The sequence below is a fragment of the Eumetopias jubatus genome, unplaced genomic scaffold, assembly GCF_037043125.1.
Source record: "Eumetopias jubatus isolate StellerSeaLion01/CBP00866 unplaced genomic scaffold, mEumJub1_p1.0 scaffold_4, whole genome shotgun sequence".
Taxonomy (NCBI): Eukaryota; Metazoa; Chordata; class Mammalia; order Carnivora; family Otariidae; genus Eumetopias; species Eumetopias jubatus.
This window is the reverse complement of record NW_028274810.1, coordinates 53,582,823-53,606,671: the sequence shown is the minus strand read 5'-3', so window position 1 is coordinate 53,606,671 and position 23,849 is coordinate 53,582,823. Positions and strand designations below refer to the sequence as shown.

At 39.8% G+C, this 23,849-nt stretch overlaps 1 protein-coding gene across 1 annotated transcript in view; it reads left to right on the top strand.

Annotated features, from left to right (window-relative positions):
- Positions 1 to 23,608, top strand: part of DNAJC6 (DnaJ heat shock protein family (Hsp40) member C6) — a 46,759-nt gene extending 23,151 nt beyond the window's left edge. The window contains exons 13-18 of the mRNA XM_028102485.2: positions 1,759 to 1,827; positions 2,856 to 2,975; positions 9,489 to 9,752; positions 19,020 to 19,162; positions 20,876 to 21,052; positions 22,156 to 23,608. Of these exons, the coding sequence (XP_027958286.1) occupies positions 1,759 to 1,827; positions 2,856 to 2,975; positions 9,489 to 9,752; positions 19,020 to 19,162; positions 20,876 to 21,052; positions 22,156 to 22,257 (875 nt within the window). The 3' untranslated portion in view covers positions 22,258 to 23,608. The remainder of the gene's footprint in view (positions 1 to 1,758; positions 1,828 to 2,855; positions 2,976 to 9,488; positions 9,753 to 19,019; positions 19,163 to 20,875; positions 21,053 to 22,155) is intronic.
- Positions 23,609 to 23,849: the final 241 nt, after the last annotated feature.

Genomic DNA, 23,849 nt, shown 5'->3' with positions numbered 1-23,849 from the left:
TTGTGAATTAGTTAGAAGATGCTTATCACCCACTCTCAGCCAGTTAGCACCTCTTTGTTTTGTCGCTATTTTGACCTCTGTCATGCCAGTGACTGAAAAGAATTTTCCACTATCCTTGCTGGAAAAACAATAATTCCACTGTTAGTGGGTCAGTTACATCATCTTCATACAGGATAATATATAGGTCAGACTGACATGTCAGATTGGGAGCTCAGATTGCCCATCTCTGACTTCTACAAGGCATCACCAATCTCTTCTGGAAATCAAGAAATAGTGCCTTTGAGTTCTACAGATATTTATTGAACATCTACTCTGAAGACAACAATCACTTGGGGCATAGTGTTGGAAGAAAAACTAAATAACCATAATAAAAGGCAAAATAGAGATGAAAATACTAGATGTTACCTTTTCATCTGTATATTCCTATATCTTCAACAGATTTTACCTTTCTTGAGGCTAGACAATGTCTTTTAGTTCTCTGTTCCGTAGTACGGTGCCTTACATACGGTGAGTGGTCATAAGGATTTGTGGGTTGATTAGTAATAAAATTGAAGTTCTAACACCTATTTCTACATCCTAGTTGGATATAAGACTAAGATCAGAGTTTAAAGGAAATCAAACAGCAAATGTTAGCAAAATTGTCTAATTTCCACCACAGTTTTCATGGGTTACTGTGGTAGAAGAGAAATAGGAAAGAACTATTATGACTGATAAGGGCATGTTCTTTTTAACTTAATGATGGGAAAGCGCAAGATGTCTTGGTTGGTACTAAGCAAACAAAACAGGCAAACGCAAACCTTGGTAATGCTAATTTTGGTGCTTTGATGTTTCCTTTGGTGGTGGTGGGGTGTGTGTGTGTGTGTGTGTGTGTGTGTGTGTGCGCACATGTGTGTGTTTAATGCTATTTACCATGTAAGTTTAATGTTTACATTTTACTCACAGATTTTAGGGACAGAACCTACAGGTGCCTTAAAAAGAAGTTCTTTCTTATGGTCTCTTGTTTCTTATTTAGATTTTATAGATTCAGAAAAAGCTTACTCTACCAAGGTATATTCCTCTAATATACCTGATTCTCTGTAGCTGAACATTTCTTTTAAATTCTACATTTGGAATTTTGAGAGGGGTCAGAATGGTCTCTCTTGAAACTGCAGTAAGTTAGTTTTGAGTGATAATGAACTGTGACATTGGCATGGTAGATGATATATATAGTTAGTGCTCAATACATGCTCTGATTGACTCATCATTCTCCATTCAGTCACAGCAGAAGAGAAAACAAAATTTCAGTTCTAAGCCAATCATGGTTCTCATACACTTATAATACCAACTTAAGGCAAATGGAGTTTAAGTTTCTTTTTACCTTTTCTTATTGGCCACTGACTTTGTGTTAAAGGTAGAGGTAGGACACACAAAGATGAATAAGATAGTTCTTGCCTTCAAGGAACTAACAATTTAATGGAGACAGACATATGCACAGTTAAAACTCAAAGTGTGGATGGAAGTAAAATATAGGTAAGCCAAAGAAGGAAGAGAAACAAACATTATATGGGTTCTACCAACTATCATGTAAGTAACCATAGATGAAGGCACAAAAATATCAGTGTGCAGAATATTGGGAGAGCTCAGAGGCAGAGATGAATCACTTGGGACCTTGGCAGGTCCTGTAGGCTTCATGGAAGGGACAGCATTTTTCTGTGTGAACTCAGGAAAGTAGGTTCTCAGCTATTTTGTTGTGATTCTTTTTCATCTTCCTATTTGCAGCTTCTAGTACACCTGCTGTGAACATTCAGCCAGATGTTTCAGGAGGTTGGGATTGGCATACCAAACCAGGTAAAAGTCAACAGGTTATTTTTGTGCACATTTAGCTAATTGCTAAAGCATAATCCTTCCCCTGAGCTGTCATGAGTACTTGCAGAGTATTATAGCTCACCTATGTAATTTCCTAAACACTCACCTTCTGGTGGAGCTTTTTACCTTTGATGACAAGATAGTAGTGTGTTTTATACACTATTTAACTATTCTCAGTTTCATTTGCTGAATGTCTGTCGTGGCAATAGAATTAGACGAATCTGGGTATATAGCTAACTCAACCACTTAGAAGCACTTGGATTTTTTATAAGCCTGAACCTCCATTTTATAATCTGTAAAATAGGGTTCATAATTCTTGTCCCACACAGTTGTACAAGTTCAAGTGAAATAGCTTATATGAAATTTTCTGGCATAGAGTAGGTACTGAATAATCTAAATAGTCTTCTTTCTTAACAAAGGATTTTAGTGTTGAATTTGTCTGTAATAAATAAATTCTCTTTCTCATGGCTAATATGGTATTTCTTGAGAGCCATCTTGTATGATTGCATTTCCAGTGCTGTGCAAGTTAACACACACACTCATACACACACACACACACACACACACACACGCTATATGCTTATCTCACAGCAACTTTTTGAAGCAGTTGCTATTTCCTTATTTAACCAATGAGAAAATTTTGAAGTTCAGAGAAGTTAAGCAATATGCCAAATTACTCAGCTAGGAAGTAGCAGAGCCAGAATTCAGATCCAGGCCTGACTACAAACCCCATAGGAAAGAATGAAGTCAGGTGATATGAGAGGTGAACACTGGACATAATAGTTTCCAGTGATGGCCAGAAATGACATATGCCTTCTCTGTTCCCTGTTCCTGCTCCAGGCCACTCTTCACTTAAGTCAGAGAAATAAGGTCTAACAACTTCTAACATATTTGCAAACCCTGTCCTAATTTGCCTTCAGAGCAAGATGAGCGGTAGCTCTGGATTTCTGAATTTCAGAATTCAGCCTTGGACAACTAACTCATTTTCAATGATTTTATTTCCTTTTCAGGAAGTTTTGGAGTGGGAAGCAAGTCAGCTGCCACCAGCCCAACGGGATCCTCGCATGGCACACCCACCCATCAAAACAAACCACAGACTCTGGATCCTTTTGCTGACCTTGGGACACTAGGTATGAACTCAGCAGGTTAAGATATAAGTAGCATTTACTTTGGCTACAAAGCCTTACATCTAAATCTCTGGTGTTACCTGGGACCTAAAATAGTATGGGTTCTTAAGCAATACTCTAAAATCTGAGATGGGCTTTTAAAAAAAGAAAACAAGCTTCAAATACTGGGTTGGAATTAACCCCTAGTAAACCATTTCTCCAGTGCCTAATTTTGGATTAGTAATATGAGTACAGTCAGAACCTTCAGGAGCACCTGATAACAGAGTTTGGCTGCAGCAAAGGTAATGAACATGTAGGACAATGCTGAAAAATGAGGCTGGCTAGATAGATTTGTGCCATATGGGGCCCACCATGCACAGGGCTTCCTGTGATGGTACCCCTGAGATCCTCATGTTGGCATCCTGTGTCTTCTCTCCACTGACTACAGTGCTCTCTGGTCAGTTTGTAAGATTCCATACAGAAAATAGACTCTGTATAGTATTTTCAAAATGTTTTCCATCATATGTTAATCATTGTTGCAAGATAAGTGTTTCATGGGGAAGTAATTTTGTAAGCACTAAGTTTAGTGGACTTTGATTATTGTAAAAACTTCTGAGCATAACTGTTCATGGTGATGTTCCCCAAAAGGATACAGGTTGCAGGGTTCTCAAACAATTTCACCAAGGAAACGTTTTTTCAAGGAACAGTTCGTTCGACTAGTATGTCATGAAACCTTTTCTTTCTCCTTTTTCCTTCTTCCTCTGGGCAGTGCGGAGTTAAATAAGGATAGGGTATCCCTGACACAGAGCTTTGAATTGGCCATGCTGATAGTTTAGGTTCTCTTCAGAGCCCTTCTGAAGCTTGAGAGCTAAATTGTCTGTAGGGAATGAGAGCATGACTCCATTTTTGCCAGTAATTGCGTCAGAATCTACCTTCCATCATACACCTGTTAGAATTTTTTTTCTTTTAAGAACTCTCAAAGTCATTTTCCTTTCTTTCTTTTTTCCTTCTTAATATACATTTCAAATTTTAAAACAATAACATCAGATGAAATTCTACTTCAAATAAAATCTTATTCACTGGGCGCCTGGGTGGCTCAGGTGGTTAAGCGTCTGCCTTTGGCTCAGGTCATGATCCCAGGGTCCTGGGATCGAGTCCCACATCGGGCTCCTTGCTCAGCAGGGAGTCTGCTTCTTCTTCTCCCTCTGCCTCTCCCCCTGCTGTTCTCTGTCTCTCTCGCAAATGAATAAATAAAAAAAAATCTTTAAAAAATTAAAAAATGTTTAAAATCTTATTCACTGTTCATTTTTTATCCATTCCCCAACTATTTACTAAGTGCCCTCTGTGTGCTAACATTGTCTTAATAAAAACCAACTAAACAAACAAAACCAAAACAAAATTCCTGCCTTCCTAAAGCCTGTATTCTAGAAGGGGAAAGAAACAATAAATGAATAAATATATAATATGGTGTCAAATAATAAAAAATAACAATGGTATTTTAAGAGTTTTACGTGTATCATTTCATTTAATCTCAATATTTTGAAGTATTGGGACTGGTATCCTCATTTTGCAGATGAGAAAACTGGGGCACAAACGATTAAGTAACACACCCAAGTCCCATGGTTTCAACACCCTGAAGCTCTGGAGCCCACACTCATAAGCCCCATCTTAAGCACTAAAAAAAAAAAAAAAAAAAAGCAGAGAGCGTGTGAGTGATGGATGGCCTAGGGTGTTATTTTAGGTATCAAGTGGTTAGGAAAGGCCTCTTTGAAGAGGTGATCTTTATAGAAAGTTCTTTTTAAAAACCCAGCATCACATTCTGCATTTAGTTGTCATGTCCTTTTAGAAACCTTTAATCTGGAATCATTCCTTTGTCTTTTTTTTTTGCTTTTCATGACATTGATCCTTGAAGGATAGAGGCCCAGTTGAGAAAGTCTCAATTTGGGTTTGATGTTAACTTTGATCACTTGCTTTAGAGGGTGTCTGCCAGGTTTCTTCATTACAAAATTACCATTTTTTCCCTTTGTAATTGATGAGTAATCTGGAGATAATTTGAGACTACCCTATGTGAGAATATCCTGTTCTCCACCTGATTTAGCTACTGGCTTTAGCAGTCATTAATGATTCTTGCCTGAAGCAGTTACTACTATGATGGTTGCAAAATTGTGATTTTCTGATTCTGCCCTTCTTTTTGTGTATATTAATTGGCATTCAAGTGTAAAAAGAATCTCTTTTTCTTTCTCTCTCTCTCTCCGTCTCTCATCAGAATGGACTAATAGATTCCTTTTTGATTCATTACTGTCATTACTTTCTGTAATAGTCACATCTCAGATTTGGTTTGGTTTGTGAAAACCCCTTTTTTCTGGCTCCTATGTCCTTATCACTTGTGTCCATCAGTTTTTGAAAACCTTCTTTCTTTATGGCCCAACAAGATGCTCCAGGCTTGTCTTGAAATATTTGTTCCCCAGTCCTAAAATCAGTCATTCTCCAAGGAATCCTTATTCCTTTTTGTAGAAATGGCATTTGGAAACCAAGTTCTGTGTTCCAAGTGTGTTCATTGGTACTGGAGTGGGTGTCATTGCTGTCTTTCAGGAGCTAGAGAGAGGAGATGAGTGGGTATAACTATATATAAAATCCCATCCAGTACCACAGGGATCTTCCATGCCTTGCCCTATTCTACATATGTGTCTTCCATTGCCCTGGATCTCAACAACACTAACTGTCCTACAACAAAAATAATTTCAGAATAGCTACATCCATATCACTACAAACAACAAACCTGCTGGGAGGAGTTCAGGAGTTCTTTGTCAGTTTTGAAAGATAGTAATTCTTACAACTGGTGGGAAAACTGGTTTCCTAAATTTCTTCATTTTTCAAGTCACATAATTTAGGAAATTTAAATGACTTTCCTGAAGCCACACAGTGAACAGGTGTATAAGCAAGGGCTACAAGCTAGAATTTTTGACACCATGGCAAATGCTTTAAGGATTAAAATGAAACTTCTAAATTACATAGCTGCATTTCAGAAAAGACAAAAGACAGTGTCCTTCTCCAAAAGGTATTTTCACATTCAACAATTCTGATGTGAACACTAATGCCTTAGTTCCTCCCATAGACATTCTGATCTAATTGGTCTGGCTGTGGCCTGAGTATAGGGAGTTTTAAAAGCTCCCCAGGTGATTATAATGCACAACCAAGGCTGATAACCACTGCTTTAGCTTTTAATGAGGATAGCAGTGGCCTCTGGGTTTAGCTGCTGCTTTGCATTTTTGCCAGTTCCCAGCTTCAATAGCATTAAAAATTAAATTTCTGAACATGGGTAGGAATATTCTGGAAGAGTAAGCATCAGAAAATCCTGCAATGTTGATGAGCCTCTTGAGAGCAGTATCAGCATTCGCCTTTTCACCACTGTGTCAGCAGCCTAGCATGTGAAAGATGCTGGATGGTGTTTTATAAATGAATGAATAAATGGCAGTGTAATGGGACTATGGAAGCTTTTCTTTTTTAGTTTTTAGGCTTTTCCATGTTTATTGAATTTTAAAATTATATACATATGTGTGTATACACACACACACACTCACGCACACATATATATATTCAGAAGGAAGACAGTAAACATCCTTAAACTGTAAAATGAAATCCCAGTGCAGAATGAATACCCAGCCTAAGGTGTATGTTGATGTGCTGTTGGCAGGTGGGCCCAGGGGCTCATGAAAGAGGCTTCATGCTCTGAGTTACACACTGACAGGGGGCGATGCCATGAGTCCTTATGATGTACCAATGTATACTGGGCATATGAACTTGCATCATATTATAATATATAATGCCTCCTAATTTGCTTAATTCAGGGTTTGTGAAATATTTTCATAAAGTCTTTGTGTCTTTATGGTATACCTATGATATAGATGTAGTTCTGGTTTTACAAATGAGGAAACTGAGGCTCCATGAGGGGAAGGTTTTCACTGAGCTTCAGGAGAGCAAGGATTTTCTGTAGATCATATTCCCAATGCTGTGTTCCCAGTGCCCAGCACAGTAGATGGCACACAGATGCCCTATAAATACTGATGAATGAATGGATGGATGGATGGATGAATGAGTATATGCGTGTGTGAATGGGTGATAAAGCTGAGACTCAAACTCAGATTGACTCCAAGTCACAGTGTCCATAATGCAGCATTCCCAGTGGAGAAGGAAGGAGTCCTAGATGAGAATAAAGGGAAAGATCTATAGAGAGAAGAGACAGTAAGGGATAAATTGTAGTAACAGGTTCAGAGATTTGGGAAGGAATTAGGGATTATGGGTGCAGCAAATAAGCATGACATTTGGAGGTAGGATGCCTGTAGTCAAGTCCCAGCACCGTTAACTAGCTGTGTGATCATAAGCATGTCAGGAAACTTCTCTGATATTTGGATTTAAATCCAAATTTTTAAAGTGGGGTCAACATGAAAAAAATGCTCAACATCACTTGGCATCAGGGAAATACAAATCAAAACCACAATGAGATACAGGTCAGAATGGCTAAAATTAACAATTCATGAAGCAACAGATGTTGGCAAGGATGTGGAGAAAGGGGAACCCTTTTACACTGTTGGTGGGAATACAAACTGGTGCAGCCACTCTAGAAGACAGTATGGAGGGGTGCCTGGGTGACTCAATCGTTAAGCGTCTCCCTTCGGCTCAGGTCATGATCCCAGGGTCCTGGGATCGAGCCCCACATCAGGCTCTCTGCTCTACCGGAAGCCTGCTTCTCCCTCTCTTACTCCCTTTGCCTATGTTCCCTCTCTCTGTGTGTCTGTCTCTGTCAAATAAATAAATAAAATCTTAAAAAAAAGACAGTATGGAGGTTCCTCAAAAAGTTAAAAATAGAACTACCCCATGATCCAGAAATTGCACTATTAGGTATTAATCCAAAGGATACAAACAGTGATTTGAAGGGGCACATGCATCCCAATGTTTATAGCAGCAAAATGTCCACAATAGCCAAACTATGGGAAGAGTCCAGATGTCCATCAACAGATGAATGGATAAAGAAGATGTGGTATATATATATATATATATGTGTATATATATATATATATATATACACACACACACACACACACACATACACAATGGAGTATTACTCAACCATCAAAAAGAATGAAATCTTGCCATTTGCAATGATGTGGATGGAACTAAAGGGTATTATGCTAAGCGAAATGAGTCAGTCAGAGAAAGACAAATATCATATGATTTCACTCATATATGCAATTTAAGAAACAAATCAGATGAACATAGGGGAAGGGAAGGAAAAATAAGACAAAATCAGAGCGGGCAACAAATCATAAGAGACTCTTAAATATAGGAAACAAACTGAAGGTTGCTGGAGAGGAGCTGGGTAGGGGATGGGGTACCTGGGGGATGGGCATTAGGAAGACACTTGATGGAATGAGCACTGGTTATATGCAACTGAAGAATCACTAAATTCTACCTATGAAATTAATAATACACTATATATTAATTAAATTTAAAATAAAAATAAATTTAAAAATAAATATTTGTGGATTAAAAATATAAAAAAAATAAAGTGGGATCAATAGTACTGCCTACCTCCTTAAGAGTGTTGTATAGATTGAAAGCAGTAATATACACAAATGTATTTTGTGCATAAATTTTAGTTATTTTATTATCACTGTTACTTTGGGTTTGGTGCATGAAAGCGTTCCTAGAGATCACCACATTTCAGTTTCTCATTTTACCTCTTTAAACACAAGCCATGGCTGGTCTTTGTATTTTGGAAACAGCCCAACATGTATGCAGCAAGTTCTTAAAAGTTAGGAGATTGTGGAATCAGAATTCTACTTAAATTCCCGGCACAAACTAATAATCATTTTTGTAAAGCTTGAGTAAGATCCTTTGCCTGGTTCAAAGTTGTCATAGTGTTGGCTGTGTTTACTCTCCTGCAATGAAATGCAAGAAGTGTGAAATTGAAACCTACTTGTGAAATTTCAAAAACATCTTTGTTTACTCCTGGGCACTAACCACGTTTGTACTTATAATAAACAATTATTAACCTTAATCATTGACATGTAAGTAGTACCTTAGTGAGTGAACGTATTTTGCTTTATTCTCTGTTCTTGTCATTTGGTAGTTTTTCTTCCAGTGAAAAAACCGAATGTGCTTAGAAGGTGGGAAGGAGAGAAGAGATGGCACAGTGGGAAAAGCCAGGGCTCTTCAGGCTTGGAGTCAAAGACTTGGATTCATGTCCCAGTTCTGCCACTTGTTGGTTGTGTGACTTAAAAAAAAATCACTTAACTGCTCTGAACTGCCGTTTGTTTATCTGAAGAAAATGATGGGGCTATTAATACATACCTAAAAATGTCACTGTGGAGATTAAAGGAAATATATACCTGCAGTTTCTTTAACTATTAGGAAGGTTAATGGTGCCATCAGTCAAGGCCATTTCCACTAAAGTCACTGAAAACAGTAACTCGGGACACAGGAATTAGAGGCTACTCAAAATAGCATTCCTCTCTGTCTCTCTTTTTGTTTCCCTAGGTAGTTCTTCATTTGCCAGCAAACCCACCACGCCAACTGGATTGGGTGGAGGATTTCCACCTCTCAGCTCGCCGCAGAAAGCATCTCCCCAGCCCATGGGGGGAGGGTGGCAGCAGGGAGGTGGCTATAGCTGGCAGCAGACACAGTCTAAGCCACAGACCGGCATCCCCCACTCGTCTCCCCAGAACCGACCCAACTACAACGTGAGCTTCTCAGCCATGCCTGGGGGGCAGAGCGATCGTGGGAAAGGATCAGCTAATTTGGGTAAGGATGATGGTGTGTAGCCTGACCAGAGGGTAGCCTGTATTGTCATACTACATGTATGTATGTATGTCCGAAGAAGGAGACAGAAAACGATTCCAGGGCTTTCTGAGTGAATCTTATAGTTGTAGAGGCACACCATGATCCCTACCTCCCATTCTGTGCCTGAAGCACCTGGGTTTACCATGCTCTTAACACTTCCGTTATTTTGTGACTGTTAGTTCACTTGTCTGTCTCCTTCCACATGGAGACCGAAGGGAGAGCAGGGACTGTGTCATGTTATCATTAGCACCTAGCTTAGTAGCACTAAATGAATATGGAGTGGATATGCATGGAGGGGTGGCTGGTTCTTGAAGCTGTTATTCCTTTGGAAGAGGGGGTAGAAGAGAAAGGTTGGGAACCTTGCAAGCACTGTTCATATTTGCCCTTGGATCCTGATTAGAGGAGTGTGTACATCTTGGACATTTGGTCTTGCTTATGCTCTGGTTGGTGGATGTTTCTGAGATCGTTCGGTTTTCTGTGATGGTTTTTTTTTCCCTCTCTTCTAAGAAGAAAGTTAAAAGAACACAAAATGGGCCAACAGCTAAGGATAGAGGATGCTTTGGATAGGACTCTTTCTCCCCCTGCCCCTTTTTTTTGAATGGGATTCTTGATAACAAGGAAAAAATAACGTATTTTGCCTAGCTGGGATGGTTAATTTTGAGTTTCTTTTTTTTTTTTAAAGATTTAATTTATTTATTTGACAGAGACAGACACAGCGAGAGAAGGAACACAAGCAGGGGGAGTGGGAGAGGGAGAAGCAGGCTCCCCGCTGAGCAGGGAGCCCGATGTGGGGCTCGATCCCAGGATCCTGGGATCATGACCTGAACCAAAGACAGACGCTTAACGACTGAGCCACCCAGGCGCCCCTAATTTTGAGTTTTTTAAACAGCCTATTATAATGTATTTTACATCTCAATTGATCTGATCATACTCAAGAACTAAATGTATAGATGTTTAGGGACATGGTGAGGAAACGGGCCTTTCTCTCTATGGAATATGGAAAAGGAAATCCTACTTTCTCTAGTAACTGTAGCTAACATTGAGGGCTTACTATGTGTCAGGTACTATTCCAAACAGTTTCATGTATTATTTCATATAATCTTCAAAACCAACCCCATGTCGTAGATTTAAAAAATCTGTGACAGAGATAAATTATTTCTTAAGTCTGTACAGCTTGTAAGTGACAAAGGCAAGATTGGAACCCAGGCAATGTTGCTCCAGAACTCCTTCTCTTAACTGTCACACTCTACTGGATATGACACAAGTGCCTTCTCAAAATAATAACATGACAGGGATTTTTTTCTTGGGAATATGTAACATCATGTTTGTTCTTTGGTTAGCAGTGGATATTGCTTAGACAATTCCATAGAGTCTTGGGACTTCCCCTCCATTTTTATTTTGAGTAGATGTAGGGTGACTGGCTTCAGTCAGGAGATATTTATGGACCATCTTCAGTGTAGAAAACATTGGGGATTATGGCAGTGAACAAGACAGATAAATTCCATCATCTCAGACCACTTACGTTTTAGCATGTGCATGTGCGGGTATGTGTTCAGAATGTCTTACAGTATAGAGATGGCAAATGGGTTTCATTTCACATGCCAACTTTGGTTGATGGGCATTGACAGCGTGGATTTCCGTGTTTTGGTTCTGTTGTAATATAATAAACATTTAAAAAGGCACTATTCTAAACCCTTTAAGATGTTAACTATCAATTCTCACAACAACCCTATGAGGTAAGTAGTATTGTTAACACCATCCCTGTTTTACAGATGAGGAAACTGAGGCATGTCGATAAGTGACTTGCTCCAAGGTTACATTGGCCAGTAAGTGGCAGAGGTATAATTCAAGCCTGGGGAGTCCAGCTCCAGAGACTTTGCTCTTTGCCACCATGCCTCTCCAAACATTAAGAGATTGTGAAGCCACAAGCAGACTTGGTGAAAAAGAGCACTGTTGGGAGGGACTCGAACTGTCAGCTGGGTGTGGGCAGGAAAGCAGTGGCATCTGTGGACTGCAAGTACCCAAACTCAGGTGTTCGTCCCATTGCTGATACTAACTAGTTGTATGACTAGAGCGGGTGGGGTCGGGGGGGCATCACGAGTATCCTCAGCTATGAAAAGATGATACAGTGGGAAAAGTGTTACGGAGTTGGATTTAGTCTAACAATCTAGCCTGGAGTCCTAGCTTTGCCACGGACGTGGTATATGATTCTGGGCAAATCTCTTAGGTTCTCCAGACCTCATTTTCCTCATCTGTCAAATGGGCATGACAGTCTCATACCCTACTCATTGGGTAAGTATAAGGAGTAAGAGGACTAATGCATGTGAAAGCACCTTGGAGACCCTAAGTGTTATGAGGTGATAGGATTTTATGTTTAAGAGTAAAAATTATAGGGGGAGGAGCAAGATCGCGGAGGAGTTTCATCTGGTCCCAGGAATTCAGCTAGATAGTTATCAAATCACTCTGAACACCTACAAACTCAACAGGAGATCAAAGAAAAGAATAGCAACAACTCTCTGAAAGAAAAGTGACCACTTTCTGGAAGGTAGGACGTGCGGAGAAGTGAATCCGAGGCGATATTCAGGAGGATAGACGGCAGGGGAGGGGGCCTCTGCCGGCCGCTTCTGGCAAGTGATAGAGCCTTGGAGCACAAAATCGGGACTTTTAGAAGTCGGCTCCGCTGAGGGACGTTGCTCCAGTGGCTAAGGGTGGGGGGGGGGAGCCCTCGCTGGGACAGTGTGGTCTCAGGACCCTCGGGGCCACAGGAAGCCCAGGGGTGCCTGAGTGCGGCAGAGCTCCCAGGTATCGGAGCGGGGAAGCCAGCTGCAGAGACGGAGCCGAGGCACAGGCTCTCAGCTCGGGGTTGCCATAAACTGTCATCTGTGGCCCAGTCAGGCCACTGCTCTTCCAGCAGGGACCCAACAAGCGGCAGATCCGGGGAGACTCCCCTTCCTCCCCCAGGAGGAGTGGCTCAGGAGCGCACCACAGGAATCTGCTGGGTTTGGAGACTCCAAACAGGGTCGTGTGCCAGAGACAGAAATGCTCGGTCACAGGCCGGGTGAGCATGGAGTGCAGCCGGAGACTGGGGAGACGGGAGTGATTGACTGCTTTTCTCTGGGGCCTCACTGAGGAGTAGGGCCCCGAGTTCTCAGCTCCTCCGGGGCCATTTTCATTCTTGTCCTCCAAAGCTGCACGGAAAGCTTGCAGGAAACAAAAGCTCCCGAGAGCAAACCCAAGCAGATTACCTAGCTTGGCCCGGCAAGGGCAGGGCAATTCCACCTCCAGCAAAGACATTTGAGAACCATGGCAACAGGCCCCTCTCCCAGAAGATCAGAAAGAACATCCAGCCAAGACCAAGTTTACCGATCAATGAGAACGGCACAACCCCAGCACGAGGGGAATACAGCACAGAGAATTCATGGCTTTCCCCCATGATTCTTTATTCTTTCAAAGTTAATTTTTTTAATTTTCTTTATTTTTTTCTTTTTCTATTTTTTTTACATTTTTCTTCTTTCCTTTTTCAACTAACATATTTTATCAATTCCTTTTTTCAAAATCTTTTTTAATTTTCACTTTTACAGTCATATTCTATCCCTTCATTGTACTTAACCTTATTTTGTGTGTGTATATATATATAAGTTTTTCTTTCTTTAAAATTTTGGGACAGTTTCTTCTAACAGACCAAAATATACCCTAAATCTAGTGTATGGCTTGGTTCTAGTCTCCTGCCTGATCACATTCTCTACTTTTTTTTTTCAACCAACTTCTTATCTTATCAATTCCTTTTTTAAAATCTTTTTTAATTTTCATCTTTATAGTCATATTCCATCCCTTCATCGTATTTACCCTTATTTTTGTATATATATAAGTTTTTCTTTCTTTAAAATTTTGGGAGGCAGTTTCTTCTAACAGACCAAAATATACCCAAAATCTAGTGTGTGGCTCTATTCTATTCACCAGCCTGATCATATTTTTTTCCTCTTTTCTTTCCCCCCTGGTTTTGGGTCTCTTCTGATTTGTTTAGTGTATATTTTTCTGGGGTCGTTGTTACCATTTTAGTATTTTGTTCTCTTATTCATCTATTCTTCTCTGGACAAAATGACAAAATGGAAAAACTCACCTCAAAAAAAAAAAAAAGAACAAGAGGCAGTAACCACTGCCAGGGACCTAATCAATATGGACATTAGTAAGATGTCAGAACCAGAGTTCAAAATGACGATTATAAAGATACTAGCTGGGCTTGAAAAAAGCATAGAAGATACTAGAGAATCCCTTTCTGGAGATATAAAAGAATTAAAATCTAACCAAGTCAAAATCAAAAAGGCTATTAATGAGGTGCAATCACAAATGGAGGCTCTAACTGCTAGGATAAATGAGGCAGAAGAGAGAATTAGTGATACAGAAGACCAAATGATGGAGAATAAAGAAGCTGAGAAAAAGAGAGATAAACAACTACTGGATCACGAGGGGAGAATTCAAGAGATCAGTGATACCATAAGACAAAACAATATTAGAATAATTGGGATCCCAGAAGAAGAAGAAAGAGAGAGAGGGGCAGAAGGTATATTGGAGCAAATTAAAGTGGAGAATTTCCCTAATTTGGGGAAGGAAACAGGCATCAAAATCCAGAAGGCACAGAGAACACCCCTCAAAATCAGTAGAAATAAGTCACAGCCTGACATCTAATAATAAAATTTACAAGTCTCAGAGACAAAGAGAAAATCGTGAAAGCAGCTTGGGACGAGAGGCCTGTAACCTACAACAGTAGAAACATTAGATTGGCAGCAGACCTATCCACAGAGACCTGGCAGGCCAGAAAGGACTGGCATGATATATTCAGGGCACTAAATGAGAAAAATATGCAGCCAAGAATACTATATCCAGCTTGGCTGTCATTGAAAATAGAAGGAGAGATAAAAAAGCTTCCAAGACAAACAAAAACTAAAAGAATTTGTGAACACCAAACCAGCCCTATAAGAAATATTGAAAGGGGTCCTCTAAGCAAAGAGAGAGCCTAAAAGTAACATAGAACAGAAAGGAACAGAGGCAATACAATGGCACTAAATTCATATCTTTCAATAGTTATCTTGAACGTAAATGGGCTAAATATCCCAATCAAAAGACACAGGGTATCAGATTGGATAAAAAAACAAGACCCATCGATATGCTTTCTGCAAGAGACTCATTTTAGACCGAAAGACACTTCCAGATTGAAAGCGAGGGGGTGGAAAAACCATTTACCATGCTAATGGACATCAAAAGAAAGCTGGGGTGACAATCCTTGTATCAGACAAATTAGATTTTAAACCAAAGACTATAATAAGAGATAAGGAAGGACACTATATCATACTTAAAGGGTCTATCCAACAAGAAGATCTAACAACTGTAAATATCTATGCCCCTAACATGGGAGCAGCCAATTATATAAGCCAATTAATAACAAAATCAAAGAAACACATCGACAATAATACAATAATAGTAGGGGACTTTAACACCCCCCTCACTGAAATGGACAGATCATCTAAGCAAAAGATCAACAAGGAAATAAAGACTTTAAATGACACAGTGGACCAGATGGACTTCACAGATATATTCAGAACATTCTATCCCAAAGCAACAGAATACACATTCTTCTCTAGTTCCCATGGAACATTCTCCAGAATAGATCACATCCTAGGTCACAAATCAGGTCTCAACTGGTACCAAAAGATTGGGATCATTCCCTGTATATTTTCGGACCACAATGCTTTGAAACTAGAACTCAATCACAAGAGGAATGTTGGAAAGAACTCAAATTCATGGAGGTTAAAGAGCATCCTACTAAAGAATGAATGGGTCAACCAAGAAATTAAAGAAGAATTTAAAAAATTTCATGGAAACCAATGAAAATGAAAACACAACTGTTCAAAATCTTTGGGATGCAGCAAAGGCGGTCCTAATAGGAAAGTATATAGCCATACAAGCCTTTCTCAAGAAACAAGAAAGGTCTCAAATACATAACCTAACCCTACACCTAAAGGAGCTGGAGAAAGAATAGCAAATAAAGCCTAAACCCAGCAGGAGAAGAGAAATAATAAAGATCGGAGCAGAAATCAATGAAATAGAAACCAAAAGGACAGTAGAACTGAACAACGAAACTAGGAGCTGGTTCCTTGAAAGAATTAAGAAGACTGATAAACTCCTGGCCAGACTTATCAAAAAGAAAAGAGTAAGGACCCAAATAAATAAAATCATAAATGAAAGAGCAGCGATTACAACCAACACCAAAGAAATACAAACAATTATAGGAACATATTATGAGCAACTATATGCCAGCAAATTAGACAATCTGGAAGAAATGGATACATTCCGAGAGATGTATAAACTACCCAAACTGAACCAGGATGAAATAGAAAACCTGAATAGAAGGGAAATTGAAGCAGTCATCAAAAATCTCCCAACAAACAAGAGCCCAGGGCCAGATGGCTTCCCAGGAGAATTCTACCAAACATTTAAAGAAGAATTAATACCTATTCTTCTGAAACTGTTCCAAAAAATAGAAATGGAAGGAAAACTTCCAAACTCATTTTATGAGGCCAGCATTACCTTGAACCCAAAACCAGACAAAGACCCCATCAAAAAGGAGAATTACAAACTGATATCTCTGATGAACACGGATGCAAAAATTCTCACCAAAATACTAGCCAATAGGATCCAACAGTACATTAAAAGGATTATTAACCACGACCAGGTGGGATTTATTCCTGGGCTGCAAGGTTGGTTCAACATCTGCAAATCAATCAATGTGATACAATACATTAATAAAAGAAAGAACAAGAACCATATGATCCTCTCAATAGATGCAGAAAAAGCATTTGACAAAGTACAGTATCCTTTCTTGATTAAAACTCTTCACAGTGTAGGGATAGAGGGTACATACCTCAATATCATAAAAGCCATCTATGAAATACCCACAGCGAGTATCATTCTCAATGTGGAAAAACTGAGAGCTTTTCCCCTAAGGTCAGGAACATGGCAGGGATGTCCACTATCACCACTGCTCTTCAACATAGTACTAGAAGTCCTAGCCTCAGCAATCAGACAACAAAAAGAAATAAAAGACATCCAAATCAGTGAAGAAGAAGTCAAACTCTCTTTGCAGATGATATGATACTTTATGTGAAAAACCCAAAAGACTCCACCCCAAAACTGCTAGAACTCATACAGGAATTCAGTAAAGTGGTAGGATATAAAATCAATGCACAGAAATCAGTGGCATTTCTATACACCAACAACGAGACAGAAGAAAGAGAAATTAGGGAGTCTATCCCATTTACAATTGCACCCAAAACCATAAGATACCTAAGAGTAAATGTAACCAAAGAGGCAAAGAATCTGTACTCAGAAAACTATAGAATACTCATGAAAGAAATTGAGGAAGACACAAAGAAATGGGAAAATGTTCCATGCTTATGGATTGGAAGAACAAATATTGTGGAAATGTCTATGCTACCTAGAGCAATCTACACATTTAATGCAATCCCTATCAAAATACCATCCACTTTTTTCAAAGAAATGGAAATGGAACAAATAATCCTAAAATTTGTATGGAACCAGAAAAGACCCCGAATAGCCAGAGGAATGTTGAAAAAGAAAAGCAAAGCTGGTGGCATCACAATTCTGGACTTCAAGCTCTATTTCAAAGCTGTCATCATCAAGACAGTATGGTACTGGCACAGAAACAGACACATAGATCAATGGAACAGAATAGAGAGCCCAGAAATGGACTCTCAACTCTATGGTCAACTAATCTTCGACAAAGCAGGAAAGAATGTCCAATGGAATAAAAGACAGTCTCTCCAACAAATGGTGTTGGGAAAATTGGACAGCTACATGCAGAAGAATGAAACTGGACCATTTCCTTATACCACACACAAAAATAGAGCAAAATGGATGAAAGACCTCAATGTGAGACAGGAATCCATCAACATCCTTGAGGAGAACACAGGCAGCAACTTCTTTGACCTCAGCCTCAGCGACTTCTTCTAGAAACATCGCCAAAGGCAAGGGAAGCAAGGCAAAAATGAACTATCGGGACTTCATTAAGATAAAAAGCTTTTGCACAGCAGAGGAAACAGTCCACAAAACCAAAAGACAACGGACAGAATGGGAGAAGATATTTTCAAATGACATATCAGATAAAGGGCTAGTATCCAAAATCTATAAAGAACTTATGAAACTCAACACCCAAAGAACAAATAATCCAATCCAGAAATGGGCAGAAGACATGAACAGACATTTCTGCAAAGAAAACATCCAAATGGCCAACAGACACATGAAAAAGTGCTCAACATCACTCAGCATCAGGGAAATCCAAATCAAAACCTCAATGAGATAGCACCTCACACCCGTCAGAATGGCTAAAATTAACAAGGCAGGAAATGACAGATGTTGGCGAAGATGCGGAGAAAGGGGAACCCTCCTACACTGTTGGTGGGAATGCAAGCTGGTGCAGCCACTCTGGGAAACAGTATGGAGGTTCCTCAAAAAGTTGAAGATAGAGTTACCCTACGACCCAGCAATTGCACTACTGGGTATTTACCCCCAAGAGACAAATGTAGTGATCCGAAGGGGCACATGCACCCCAATGTTTATAGCAGCAATGTCCATAATAGCCAAGCTATGGGAAGAGCCTAGATGTCCATCAACAGATGGATGGATAAAGAAGATGTGGTACACACACACACACACACACACACACACACACACACACACACAAGAATATTATGCAGTCATCAAAAAGACCCCAAAATCTTGCCTTTTGCAATGACATGGATGGAACTAGAGGGTATTATGCTAAGTGAAATAAGTCAGAGAAAGACAATTATCATATGATCTCACTGATATGAGGAATTTGAGAAACAAGACAGAGGATCGTCTGGGAAGGGAGGGAAAAATGAAACAAGACGAAACCAGAGAGGGAGACAAACCATAAGACACTCTTAATCTCAGGAAACAAACTGAGGGTTGCTGGAGTGGAGGGGGTGGGAGGGATGAGGTGGCTGGGTGATGGACATTGGGGAGGGTATGTACTATGGTTAGCTTTGTGAATTGTGTAAGACTGAGGAATCACAGACCTGTACCCCTGAAACAAATAATACATTCTTTGTTAATAAAAAAAAAAATCTTTGGTGGATTAAAAATAAAAAGAGTAAAAATTATAATGATTTTTCAAAAATTCTGTTACAGAAGGGAAACAAAAAGCAGCTGACTTTGAAGACCTACTTTCTGGTCAAGGTTTCAATGCACACAAAGACAAAAAGGGGCCTCGAACAATAGCTGAGATGAGAAAGGAGGAAATGGCTAAGGAAATGGATCCTGAGAAATTAAAGGTGAGTGAGCCCCTGGCCCAGTGTGATTATTTGGTGTGACTGTCATGTGACAAGGTCACAGGTGTAGAGCCATCAATGTTCCTGGTTCCTGGCTTTCTCACTGCTTCCCCCCAACTTTCAACCAGACTAGTTCTTTTTTTTTTTTTTAAAGATTTTATTTATTTGACAGAGAGAGACAGTGAGAGCAGGAACACAAGCAGGGGGAGTGGGAGAGGGAGAAGCAGGCTTCCCGCCGAGCAGGGAGCCCGATGTGGGACTCGATCCCAGGACCCTGGGATCATGACCTAAGCTGAAGGCAGACGCTTAATGACTGAGCCACCCAGGCGCCCTCAACCAGACTAGTTCTACTTCTATCTGTTTTGATTCTAGGAGTCTAGGTAGCATTGGATTTGGGGAAAAAGAGTAGTTCCCCATTAAAAAAAAAAATTGTAAACCAGGTACTCCTGGTTTATCCTGGAAACAAAAGGGTAGTTATGGGGATGAATTGTGTGAGGTAGTGGAGAATGGGTTTGTAAAAGATCAAGAGAACTGGAATGTTCTCACAGATGGAAAGATTGAATTCCTACCTGACGAAGTACTACATATGCTGACACTAGAACTAACTGGGAGATGGTGCTGTAATCTGTTACTGCATTAAATGATCTCCAGAACCAGGATTAGCACAGCTAGTCCATCTTACACATTTTGAAAAAATGTAACATAATTCCAGATTTGTTAAAGATATATAGATTCTTGGATACTCTTTTGAGGGCAATATGGGATCCTTTGTTTGCATGTGCCTTTACTTCATGTAACACCAGAGAGATTTCATATTTCTTCCAAAATTCTATGCTCCATCTCAATAACATGTGTTCATTAGGCAAACTCTGACAGTTTTCTTTGAAAGAAAGTGGTTCATGTCTTTTAAACAATGCTTGGTTATTTAGCTGGTACAGGGTATTTAGTTGCTTGGGAGAGTAGCCATCATTCACCTTGGCTAAACCATCGTTCACCAAAAAATACCCACTGAGCTTCTATTATGTGCTAAATGCTGGTGCATTCTTACAAACCCTTCAACTTAATCACCTCATTTGCTCAAACTGAGAAGATTCAAATTATGAGCATTCATATAACTACTTGGATTCATTCATTTAACAATTTTTGAGCTGTGTTTTGAACCAGACATGTTATTTGGCTCCTGAGTTATACTGATGTATAAGAAACAGTACCTTTTCTCAAACAACTCTGCCTAATGGCAAAGAAAGACAAACACATGGGTGATTTCGATAAAGTATCACACATATGATAGAAACATGTTCAAGGGATTAGCTCAAAGAAATTTGTTCTTTTTTTCAAGGGGTACTTATTTAGTGTCTGTCTGCCAGACACTCGACAGAGGCAGGTAACCCAGACCAAAGTAGACATGGGTGTGCACCCAGGGAGTTCATACTTTAAGAGTGAGATTAACTCTGGGGTGGGGCCGAGAGGGAATTCAAGCTGTCAAAGGTGAACAGTACAAAATTCCTGAGCAGGCTTTAAAAGGATAATGAAGGGTTAACCAGAAAGACAAGGAGATGGAGGTGGAAAAGGATCCCAGGTTGAGGAAACAACTTGGAGTATTCACAGAGCCCCAAGTAGTTGATGTTGCTGGGGCAGGAGGGGTTTCCAGAGTCTTGGTGGAGACCTTTGGGATTTGAAAACATTTGAATTTCCTAATTCCCTCTGCGTTGACAGATTCTGGAATGGATTGAAGGTAAAGAGAGGAATATCAGAGCACTTCTGTCCACGATGCACACTGTGCTGTGGGCTGGGGAGACCAAGTGGAAACCAGTTGGCATGGCAGACCTGGTAACACCTGAGCAGGTGAAAAAGGTGTACAGGAAGGCTGTGCTGGTGGTGCACCCAGATAAAGTGAGTATAACTTGCCCTTTACGATACAAGAGAAATTAAACTATGTAATACAATAATGGAGTGAGGGGGCTTTACTCAGGTGTATGATTTACCACTGACTAACTTTTAGGGATCAGACATAAATTGTGTCCTGGCCTATAACAAATAGTAAGGGCGGGCTAAGAGCTGGACAGAGGAAAATTTTTCTCTTGTGGAGATATAGCAGTATGTTTAGCCACAACTATAGGGAAGGAGCTTTAGAATGTAGTTGGCAAAATTGGTGGGAATCAACAAAATATTCAAAATGGACCTAAATTCATCATTCTATTGATGATGCCAGTTTATGTTTTCATGGAAGTATATCCACATATAGGTGCTCTACAATGTCAGAAACTACCACATGGCCCCAGTTGAAATCATCGTAATACATAGAAACCTCTTAGAGAGAAGTGAGTCACCTTGCTGTCATATAGATGAAGTCGGTGTTATTTATACCAGTCCTGTTATGTGAGGCTATGGTTGAAATGCCACTTGGGAACACATGCTTGAATTTGATATATTTGATTTTCATTTCTCCGTGCTTTTGGTGATTAGTCTGAAGAGAAGAGTTAATGAGAAACAATGTGTTTCAGTGAGTCAAATGAGAATGAGAAACAAGAGCCTAGAAAAACACACAAACTCTATGCCCGTGTCACCGGTCGCCAAGAACTTAATTTTATTTAGAAATGGGAAAATAGGAATTTACACTTGATCTTAGCCAAAAGGCCGAGAAGTGATGGGAAAATAGGAATATAGAAATACAATCAATTATAGATAGGCTGTCATGAGCCTTTGTCATTGGTAGGTACTTCTGGAGAATGGGTGCGTCTTTCATTACTCAGTAAGTGCTCTGTTTCTACTCATTCACGGACTACTGTTACCATATGTGAATTCCTAAGGGGAAGGAGTTCTGGGGAGGTCATAGTAATTAGGGTCACATAGATTGAGCTATAAAAAGAGAAATGGCCTATTAGAAAAACATTTCAATTACTTGGAGCCCCCATATTAGCAGTGAAAATTGTAATACAAGTAAAATTTTGGTCTGTAGTATCTAATGTGTTGTTTTGTTTTTGTTTTTTCTACAGGCTACCGGGCAACCTTATGAACAATATGCAAAGATGATTTTCATGGAGCTCAATGATGCCTGGTCTGAATTTGAAAATCAAGGTCAAAAGCCCTTGTATTAATTTATGAGCTTTTCCATCTCTGCTGCAGACCTGTGCTAATGCTTAGTGTGCGTCACAATTCCGAAGTTTTCACAGGTGAACCAAAAACTCCAGTAACGTGTATCTAGTACTAAACTGTTAAATTACTCATTAATTAATTCCTCATTGATAAAGAATGTGGATGTTTGTTTCCTCAAGTCGCCACCATAAAAAGTCCAAAGCAGGGGAGGAACTTTTAGTCAGACGACCTTGTGGAGTTAAAACATTCCAGCCTGCCCTCTGGGGAGCTGACTCAGCATTTTGTGGGGAGATGGAAACAGGTCACCGAAGGCGTAACACCCATCTCATTGTTTGAGAACAGGATTAATGAGCAAAAGCTATGATAATTGGATTACATGATGGATTTTGACTAATGGTTTTTAGATTTTCTGGGAAAGATGTAATTTGAGCCATGGCTTTACATAGATTCTAGGAACACAACCACGGAATATTTTATTTTTATGGAAATTTACAATGGTCTTTAGCATAATACTGTATACTTCTTTTGGTCAAGAGGACTGACTGATGTAAAAGAACTTGAACTGTGGGAAGTGATTGTATTACAATCCAGTGATTGCCAACTCTTCCTGGATAAGCTAAAACTTAGTGGAAATGCTGACTAAAGAAAACAGGAAACTCTGTGGAGATAGACATCTTTGTTCCTGGTCAGAAAGGTGGGCTGCTACCTTCCTCTCCCTGTAGAAAACTGTGGTTGCTTAAAGAAAATGTCTTCATGATGTAATTTCAACTCTAAACCTGATTTGAAAGAAACAATTTTGCCATAAGGCTTCATGCTCTTTCTTTTGCTTAGTCAAGAAAATGTTCTTAGCTGGAAACAGGTTGCGAGGCAGTTTGGCACAGTCACATTGTATCAGGACCGACATCTAGGAAGGAGTCCCTGTCCTCTAGGTTTGTGAGCGGTTGTGGTGAGAGAGTAGAAACCCCACACTGAACACGAGTAATGTGGTAGGCGCAGCTGTGGGGGGAGAGCTGTGCTCACCTTCCCACTGAGTCAGGTGGCTTGTCAGGATCCAGGCAAATGGTTCCCCTCCCACCTGTTGAAACTGGATCCCTTGGATTATTACAGTGGGGTTTATTGTTTTCAAAGTAGCTGGAGGTCCACAGGAACAGCATTCACACAAGGGCATCTGTGAAAGCCAAGCAAGAAGGAGACCTTTGCAGACTTCACACTGGTTGGATTTCAGTCCAGTGTTTTAGCTGCTTCTCATTTTGAGGGCTCAGCAGTTGCTATTCCGTGACTTCAGGAAGTCTCTCTGGGTGTGCACATACACGATGTGCATAGTATATATATGCAAAGCAGATGGGCAAAAAGATTTACATGCTAATCTTAAAAGTTCATGCTCAATATTGTGAAAAGCTTTCAAAAATTGTTTTTAAAAGACAATCATTTTTTGTTTCTATTTTAATTTTCTTGTGGCAAACTGTACCAGAAAAGCAGCATGTCAAAAATACTTTATGTTCTATATAGAACTCTCTGTCTTTCTTTCTTGCTTGCTTACTTTCTTGCTTTCTTTCTCTTCCTTCCTTTTTTGGTTATGTTTGTTATTTATTTT